This window comes from Babylonia areolata, chromosome 3 (genome assembly GCF_041734735.1).
Source record: "Babylonia areolata isolate BAREFJ2019XMU chromosome 3, ASM4173473v1, whole genome shotgun sequence".
Lineage (NCBI taxonomy): Eukaryota > Metazoa > Mollusca > Gastropoda > Neogastropoda > Buccinidae > Babylonia > Babylonia areolata.
The window spans coordinates 32,097,688-32,106,670 of NC_134878.1; the positions used below are offsets into that span (position 1 = coordinate 32,097,688).

An 8,983-nucleotide genomic window follows, 5' to 3' on the forward strand; every position below is an offset into this window, starting at 1 on the left:
ACTGTGATGTGAGATTCATTTGGACAGCACAAGGCACGTTATCAATGTGAACACAACCAGGACCATGGTTGGTCTGTCTGTACAGAACACACAAAACTAGACTGAACCACTCTTGATATGAGTGAGCTGCTCATTTACTCAATTTCCTGTATCAGAAGAGAAAAAAACAAAACAAAAAAACCACTACCAGAAGATACCTCACCAACTCTGCAATCAAATACATTTAAAAAAAAAAAAAAGAAAAGAAAGAAAAAGAAAAGCAGGGAAAAAAAAGAAAAAAAAAAGAAAATTAATTGAAGTCACTTTTATTGTTTTCACCGATGGAAACAAAAGAATAAAGAAAATATTTCAACTTAGATGATGACTTTTTTTCTTTTTCTTTTGAAATTATTTTTAAACATAATTAAACTTAACACAAAGTATCATCCAACACTGGGTTTTGTCCTGTACACTACAAGATATCACAGTCCATTCTGAACAGCTAAAAGTTATTATAAACTCTTTAGACACTGATGTGTGCCTGGGAAAGACTACAGGAACATCCAGTGGCATTTCTGCCGCAGGACCGAGTTAGCTTTTCAGCACAACAGTCAGCACTGACAACCTTCACTGTTGTCGTTAATACCACATTATTGTTGACAGTTCAATCCATTTCCTAGCCATGCATTCACACAAACACACGCAGATACATTTCTTCACTACCTCACACCACTTGCATTTTTTTCTCTCTCTCTTTTTCTCCCAAGTTACAGCATGTAAAAAAAAAAAAAAAAAAAAAAAAAAAGCACATCACTCACTGATAAACATACATTTTCTTTTGCCATTTGATTCATGTTTATAAACCCTTTTGGTCGATTACACACATAACTATATTCACACACACCTGGCACCTGCTCTTCACTTGCATACTCCCCATTCAAACAGTCAATTTGGTCCTTCCTTGCAAAACTCATTCACGCAATCCATTTTGTCTTCACTTACTGCGAGCACTCATTCAAACATCCCATGCTTTTGTGCGCAGCACAAACACAGCTTTCATGCTGACTAGTGGAATGAAGTGATAATAATTCCACAATGAGAAATATGGCTTTGTTGTAAAATTCAACTTGGATATGATGGGTGTTAGATGGGGAGGGAAGGGAAGGGGCTGTTGTGAGGTGCTCCAGTCAGAACAGATCTTAACTCAATGAAATCAAGAGAGAGAGTTATAGAAGGAATTATTTAAGGAAAAAAGGCAAGGAATGAGATGGGAAACAGAAGGCTCTACTAAAAGCGCTCAAACATTTTCAGTTTTTCGTCTACCTCAACAAACAAGAAATGGTCAACATTGCACTTGTCTAGGGAAGGAAGGTATGGTTACTTATGCTCTTCTCAAGTTTGGAATTGGTAAAAGCACAATTTCAAGAGAAAGATGGAGGTGGGAGAGACAGAGAAAGAGAGAGATATGAAAGGCATTAAGATTGAAAAATGTAAAAACAGGATGAAATATTGATATTCCTCACCAAAAGACTGAACAGTGAAAATGATAGCCTGAACCAAATCAAATTGTCAGAGCATAAAAACGGGACAACCATACGTCTTCCGAACGGGGAATCGGGGTCAGAGGCCCCAGGCTTAGCAATCCAGCAATAAAGCCACTGGGATTGGAATGACCATCTCTTGTCATAAAAGACTTGCATGTGCAAAACCGCCACTTTTGTCAATGCAAACATTTGGTTAAAAACAATATACAATGAGCAAGCTTGATGGGTGGGTCATGAATCTAAATAAAAAAATTAAAAAAATAAATAAGAGGCCAACAGCAGCACAATTAACTTATGTTGTCAATGAACATTTGCCTGCACTGTTTTATAGCAGGAACAAACTGTTCATGCTGACACACAAAAAGTTGTAGATACTCCAAGACCAATATGACTTGGTACGAGTCAATGACTCAATGAAAAAATGCATCAATGAACCTGACAATGGAAGGAATGGTAGAACGATTCTCATAAATGACACGGCAGATTTTACACTCGGGAATATGGATTTTTCCGTAAATGTCACTCCATTCATCTTGTAGTTCCAACTCAGCAGAGGCACACAATGTGAACACTAATGGGGTCCACAAGAACTGGCAATGTTCAAGTAGACTTGAAGACAAGAAAAGTTCAACCATCCAACAACAAAGAAACAATAAGACCCAACATTAACCAACAGAGATGAACACACAGAAAAATACTGAAGTAAACACTTGTCAACAAAAAGACCATCACAAAAACACACATGGATTCAAATTCACACGCACACCTTTTACCTGATCACTTACATACCAGAAAACAACTCCTTGTATTCCACACTGACTAACACTGAAAACAAACAAAAAAACAACAAAATTTCTCTCTTGAACAAAACCGAATCAGTTGAAACATAGTTAAATGTTTTAACTGTGATTTGAAAAAGTACAAAAGTAAAAACAATCATAAACATCCATTTCACACACATGAAGCACACTTAATGATTGTGATACGTATACACATATCTGTACAATTGCATCTTCCTTCTCAAACAAAAAAAGAAAAAAAAGAAGAAAATAATGGTAACAAAATCAAAATAAAATAACATAAAATTTCATGGGTTAAAAATCCCACAATGTCCCCAGTTTGGCTTCTTTTGAATCCCAATATAACCCTCTTTCTATCAACTTAAAGAATTCTTACTTCGTTGTGCACTTCATTAATTTCTATCGATGTCTGTGTATACATATGTGTATATTACCACTGTGCTCACTTTTATATATGTGTGTGTGTATGTGTATGTGAGTGTGTGTGTGTGTGTGTGTGTGCACGTTTGGTTTCGCTTTTTTGGTATAAACTTTTGTGTATGAACAATGTCCATATCATGAAAATTTCACTTGTTTTTGATTTTGATTAGAAAAAAAAAAAAACCACCAAAAACTTCTAAGACGTTCCATCTATTTAAAAACAAAAATGTTTTATTTCAAAACAAACAATAAACCCTAAATGATCTCTAGCCAGCATGATCATCACATTTTTGTGATGCCCTGCGCTTTAAAATACTGGCAATCTTTCTGTCAGAGATGTTAACTGATGAACACCATACGGTGTAACCTCTGTGTGGTAAAAAAATTTCGCTATGTTCTCTTTTCACTCATTGCTTGACAGTCCAAAAAGATGTTTGACCACAAGGTGTCTATGACTGCATCCCTGCAAGACACGCGGCAGCAGCCCTCCCCAGACATGCGAGCTCCCTGTTTCATCAATTAAGACCTCCAGCTGCCCTCTTCCGAATTGGACACAAGACTGTCCCCTGAGCCCGAACCGCTGCTGGAGGTGAATGCACTGCCGTGCATCGTTGCACGCCGCTTGGCCAGCTTGGAGCTCCCTGGTGGGGACAATCGCAGTCCCGACTGCAGGTGCTCCAGGATGTCTGCACTTAAGAAGTCGTCCTGCTCGTCTCCACTGGCAATGCTACAGCTGCTGCTGGCGCTGTCTGGGGCCACGGTGCTAGAGCTGCCCATGCGGTCGCGGCTGGTGGTGCTGCTGCTGTGGGAGTGGAAGAAGGAGCGGGCTTGGGAGACAGTCATGTGGATCTGCTGCTGCATCATGCGGTTGATGGAGACGGCTGTCTCGGCAAAAGTTTCCAGGTTCTTCGTGCTGTTGTTCCTGCACAGGAGCACTAAACATGAGATTCATCACCAGACATTATGATTTTTTTGATAATCACAATACCACTAAACATGTAACTGGCCACCACTGAACAGTATTTTGATCGTAATGACTTTTGTTATGATGGAATATACACGGAAGAACACTAAACATGAGGTTGGTCAAATATTGTTTGACAATGATGACTATGTTCCTACAGAATGTACATTTCTCACTGTGATGGCCTGGGTTTTTTTTTAGCCCTAATAGTTAACAGGAAATATGAACGTGTATTACAAAACAAAGCAAATACAGAAATCAAATTCTTGTCGTCCAATGTTCACAAATACCACACATGAGCAAGTATGCAGGCAATCACATCCACTCCGAAGACATGCCTACCTGGTAAGGACCTGTGGGGTGGCAAGCTGCATGGCAGTTGGTGGACTGCAGACCCAGGGGTGTTTCAGAACATCGGCAGCAGAATATCGCAAGTTGGGCTCACGAACGAGGAGGTGACCAATCAGATCTTTTGCCGACGAGGAGATGGCATTCCACTCCGAGGAAGGGAAGCAGTAGTGCCCGTCCTGGATATGACTGAAGAGCAACTCCTGGCATGCGTGGCAGGCTACCCCTCGGTTCCATCCACAATCCTCCCCGCACTCGCCAACGAATGGTGGGTAGCCACACAGCATCATGTACCTGCACAACATAGGCAAGCAATAGGTTAGACTCCGTTATGTGGAGACACCGATTCTGCAAAATGTCCCCTTACTTCTCTGGGCACTTTTGGTAAGGTTGAACTCTAAATTTACAACAATGGTACTTTGACCAAACTGCTCTGTTTCAATAGTTTGTACCCATTAAAAAATGTCTAAATACTTATGTAGATAATGCAGAGTACTTTTTTTAAAATCACAAATTAGATTAAATTGTAAAGACAAAAAAAGAAAAGAAAAAAAGGTTAATCACAATATGAATGTATTGATTTTTGCGTGTTTCTACGATATATGTTTTTGGGGTGTTTTTTTTTTTACAAACAAAACCATCCCAGGACAATAGCTTTGTTAATACTTACAATATAATGCCTAGGCTCCAGAGGTCGCATCTCTTGTCGTAGTAGGAGGAGCAGTCTCCCAACCAAGCATCCACAACCTCAGGGGCCATGTATTCTGCTGATCCAACTGGCGTAGACAGCTCTGGGGTTTTAGTGCCGTCTCCGTCACAGTTGATCCCACTGGCCAAGTCGAAGTCGCAGATCTTCAAGGGGATCACCTCGTCCAGCTGCTCGCAAAGGATGTTCTCCGGTTTGAGATCCCGATGAGCGATTCCTGTTAAAAGAGTTGTTTTTGTTACAATACTGTTTAAATATCTAAAAACTATTAATGTCCACAACAAAAGCAAACAAACATAATGAAAGAAAAGGGATAAGAAACAACTTCCAGTACAACCATTCCAAGTTGCCTGCTGACAAGGACTTTTTTCACTTTTAACTATAAATATCCTACTTGTATGACGTAATTTTTGTTACACTCTCATATACATTACACCTCTGAATAATCACATTAACAAATGCCTATATAACAAAAGAAACATCCACACTCACTCCAGAAAAACAACAACTAAGCTTCCAAAGCTATTTCTAACTGGCAGAACGAAGTACTGTAACATTCACATAGGTTCAAATTCATACTGAGTGAATGCACCTACCTTTGTTGTGTAGGAAGTCCAAGGCTTCGGCAATCGCCTTAACAACACGACTGGCCTCCCTTTCACACAGGTGTCCTCGGCGTGCGATGTTGGCAAACAAAGTGCCTCCCTGCATTTTGTCGAAGATGATGTAGAACCTATCTTCCTCTTCAAAGTACTCCACCAAGTTGAGGATGTTCTCATTGCCTTGGCAGATGTGGAAGATTTCAATCTCCTTGAATACCTTACCGCGTGATAAGCTGTTGCTCTTCTCAATCATCTGCACACAAGCAACCAGAAGCACATGCCTGGGTAAGTGGCCTGTGAATCAATGTTGATGGTATGTTGTTTTTGTTCTCTAACACTAGTAACAGATATCCATTACGATTCAATTCAGCAACAATTCCATAATTCTTTTACAGAACCCCTTCGGCCTTCCCTGAATCACAGTAGTGTATGTTCATATGACATTATTATATAAAACAATGCCAAGTGACAAGGCTTATTCCAGTTTGTTAAACTTCAAGATTAGCTGAAAAATACTAGATAAGCAACAGACACATATAATGACATATCACTAATAATGAAACAGTTTATCTTTTTATTTTAGCTTATAATAATGATACTGTTACAGCTGCTCACCTTCACAGCATACTCCTTTCCGGTGGCGTTGTTTCTGTATGTTTGAACCGACGCGTACGATCCATTTCCCAAGAACTCACCCGTTGCTTCGTATAAATCTGAAAACACACAATTACAATTTATGAGTTTACAAGATAATTAAACATATTAATGAATGAATTAAAGTAAACTACCATAAACCAACAATAAACTTCATTGTTTCTTTCAGTGCAATTTTTTCTGTTTAAGTAAAATCTGTATGGCCTTGAAACAGTTATAAAATATAATTCAACATACAAGTTATATTAGCAAGCATTTTCCTCCTTCCTAAAGATACAAAACACATATCACCTCCTCACACATACAACACAGTGACACCATAAAATTGATCAATGAAGCTGAATCAGATGGTGTACCATTACACATGCACCATGTTTTGCTTCCATTTCAACAACTGAATAGCAGAACACAATCCAATCTCACCTAAAAATCTTTTTACGGGAATATCAACCCGCCGCTTCTTTTTCCTAGTATTTCTTGACACTGGAGTTGTGTGAAGGTTGCTGTTATCCATATCTGGGAAGACGGAATCCATGTCCACGGGCCTTGCGTTATCTAAATTCAGGGTGGTCGGGCGGGCCGCTGATGTCTGTGTAAAAACCATTTCGGCAATCTGCAAAACACCAATCTCCAGGTCAGCAAGTTTTCAATTACATCACAACAACATTTACAATCAATTAATCTGAAAAAAGAAATGTGAGAATTACAGGTACACAACCAATCATAGAGGTAGCCCCCCCAAATAAAACACACACACAACACACACACAAAATGCTAGTTGAAACTGCAGGAAATTCTAATACATCAAAACTACAGAAGTTAAAACCTTACTAGTTGAAACTACAGCCAGTACAGGAAATTCTAAACAAATACATCAAAACTACAGAAGTTTAAACCGTCATTATGATCTGAATGCCTTTCTTCATCCCCTCATTCTCTACTGACTCTGTTGTGTTTTTTGCTCAACAACAAGTACTCATACGTGGTCTCAGAATAAAAACCCGTGTTGTCGATGACTTCATCGCAATGACGGATTTGCAGTCTCATACTATGAAAACCCAGTTCACGAAAGCATTTTGATAGATGGGTCGTTTATAAGCTGCGAGACTTGGAGCAAGTCCCTTTTACAACTGACAATATAGGGATCATTCTCGTAAACAATGTCCAGGGTTAGACCAGGGTCATATCTAAAAATAGAAAATGAACACCGCTCCAATCAAGCAACTCGCCGCGTCGTTTCCAGAAGTGGATGAAACTGTCGGTTCGCTTATAGCAAATTCACAGTATTTTCTACATTTTGCGTTTGTTTCCAGTTTGCACAATCATAACATGCACTAGCTTCATTACATAAGAAACGAATGCACTTACCGATCTCATTTGTACGAAAAATTTCACTGCAAATTTTGATGTGCGGAAAACAAAGCACTATTTTTTTCTGCTGGAACTCGAAGAAAACCGATACAAGCGCTCCGTCAGATAAGTTGAAGTGGTCAAAATCCTTTCCTGGAATAAAACCGTTCCTTGACTTTCTCTTTTTCACAGTTGACAACCACAGCCATAGCCGGGCTTTCGCCAAATCCAATAAAACTTTCCAACGTTCACCTTTCCATCCTGATCGCAACAAAACTGTCTGACGCCCGCCGTTGGTGTGTCGACCCCTTTTATAGAAGATGTGGCAGCTCTCAGCGACGTGTAACTGAGTCACGCGGTATTTCGGCCAATCAGCGAGCCGCATTCTGCCTTCGTGTTTTTGTTGAGGTGGCTGGCTGTGTTTACATGTTCCACGTTCCAGATAGTTCTTATTTGTTTCTGTTCTATTTCATCATGATCGTTTGCAGTCTACTTGACCAAACAAATACTTTTCATTTCGAAAACAATAACCGCCTCCAAGCTGAAGACTGACTCGCCGTCTCACAGTCACTGAAAATTGGCATGGAAAATAAAACTTTCGAAAACGGTGACCTGGGAAGATAAAAATAGCCTCGCGCGATGTGACCCAAACGACTAACGGAACAAAGGAGTCAAAGTCGGTCGGGCTTTTCATGCGTGTCCCCATGCAGATTTCGGTGGTGTTCATATCAAATATCAATGATAATTATGTTGACGGCGATGAAGATCTTGAAGATTATTGTTCTTGGATCACAGGAGTGACCATTGTGAAATAACAGACATTCGATCGAGGTTCCGTTGCGATCGTTAGATGCGGTGTCAGTGCATGTGTGTTCTTCAGTCCTATCATCAGCACCTCATACCTCATATGAATCTCCCACTTGGTTCACGACGTGAATGTGTCAGTCTGTCCTTCAAAACTTGACAAATTTCTGCTGCCATCCCGCCCTTTCCCATCCAAACACTGACTTATGTGTGTGTGTGTGTGTGTACTGCCTGACATTTGATACAATATGTCTGTGAAACTGCATGTTCGGTGCATATCTGTTATGCATGTGTGGGTGCATATGTGAATGTGTGTCTTCATGTTTTACCCTTTTTTTTTTCTTTTCTTTTTTTTTACATTATAGTTATTATTTATTTATTTGTGTAAGCTTATCTATCATTTATTCACCTTTTTTTTCTTTTTTTTTTCTCAAGGCCTGACTAAGCGCGTTGGGTTACGCTGCTGGTCAGGCATCTGCTTGGCAGATGTGGTGTAGCGTATATGGATTTGTCCGAACGCAGTGACGCCTCCTTGATCTACTGAAACTGAAACTGAAACTGATACAATATACTTAATTCACTCGAATTATTCATATTATGCCGATGTCAGTGTTACTAGTATGCATCAGAACTTCTTTCTTTTTTCCCCCTTTTTTTTTAACGCTTTTGAAACGTAGTTTATAGTTTAAGTCCTATTTATACATGTGTCGATTTCGCCATAGCCTGACCATTCGATTTCAGTCAGTCTTGCTTCCAGTGAGATGGAAATTTTTTTTCTCCTAAAATTACGTTTATCTAACATACTTACCGTG

At 39.5% G+C, this 8,983-nt stretch overlaps 1 protein-coding gene across 1 annotated transcript; it reads right to left on the reverse strand.

The window, feature by feature from the left end:
• Nucleotides 1–230: 230 nt before the first annotated feature.
• On the reverse strand, nt 231–7,658 carry LOC143279947 (MAP kinase-interacting serine/threonine-protein kinase 1-like). Its single transcript, XM_076584304.1, has 7 exons — nt 7,386–7,658; nt 6,441–6,630; nt 5,979–6,076; nt 5,358–5,616; nt 4,726–4,978; nt 4,050–4,349; nt 231–3,665 (listed from the first exon to the last, which is right to left on the reverse strand). The coding sequence occupies exons 1-7, from the start codon at nt 7,392–7,394 to the stop codon at nt 3,263–3,265; spliced, it is 1,512 nt and encodes a 503-aa protein (XP_076440419.1). The 5' UTR covers nt 7,395–7,658; the 3' UTR covers nt 231–3,262.
• Between the last annotated feature and the right edge of the window lie 1,325 nt (nt 7,659–8,983).

What these genes read in the sequence shown, in the direction of transcription:
- LOC143279947 (XM_076584304.1), bottom strand. An exon ending in GAAAGGAGTATGCTGTGAAG is followed by an intron (nt 5,617 to 5,978) that starts GTGAGCAGCTGT and finishes GCTTGTGTGCAG; the next exon opens with ATGATTGAGAAGAGCAACAG. An exon ending in GGACTTCCTACACAACAAAG is followed by an intron (nt 4,979 to 5,357) that starts GTAGGTGCATTC and finishes CTCTTTTAACAG; the next exon opens with GAATCGCTCATCGGGATCTC.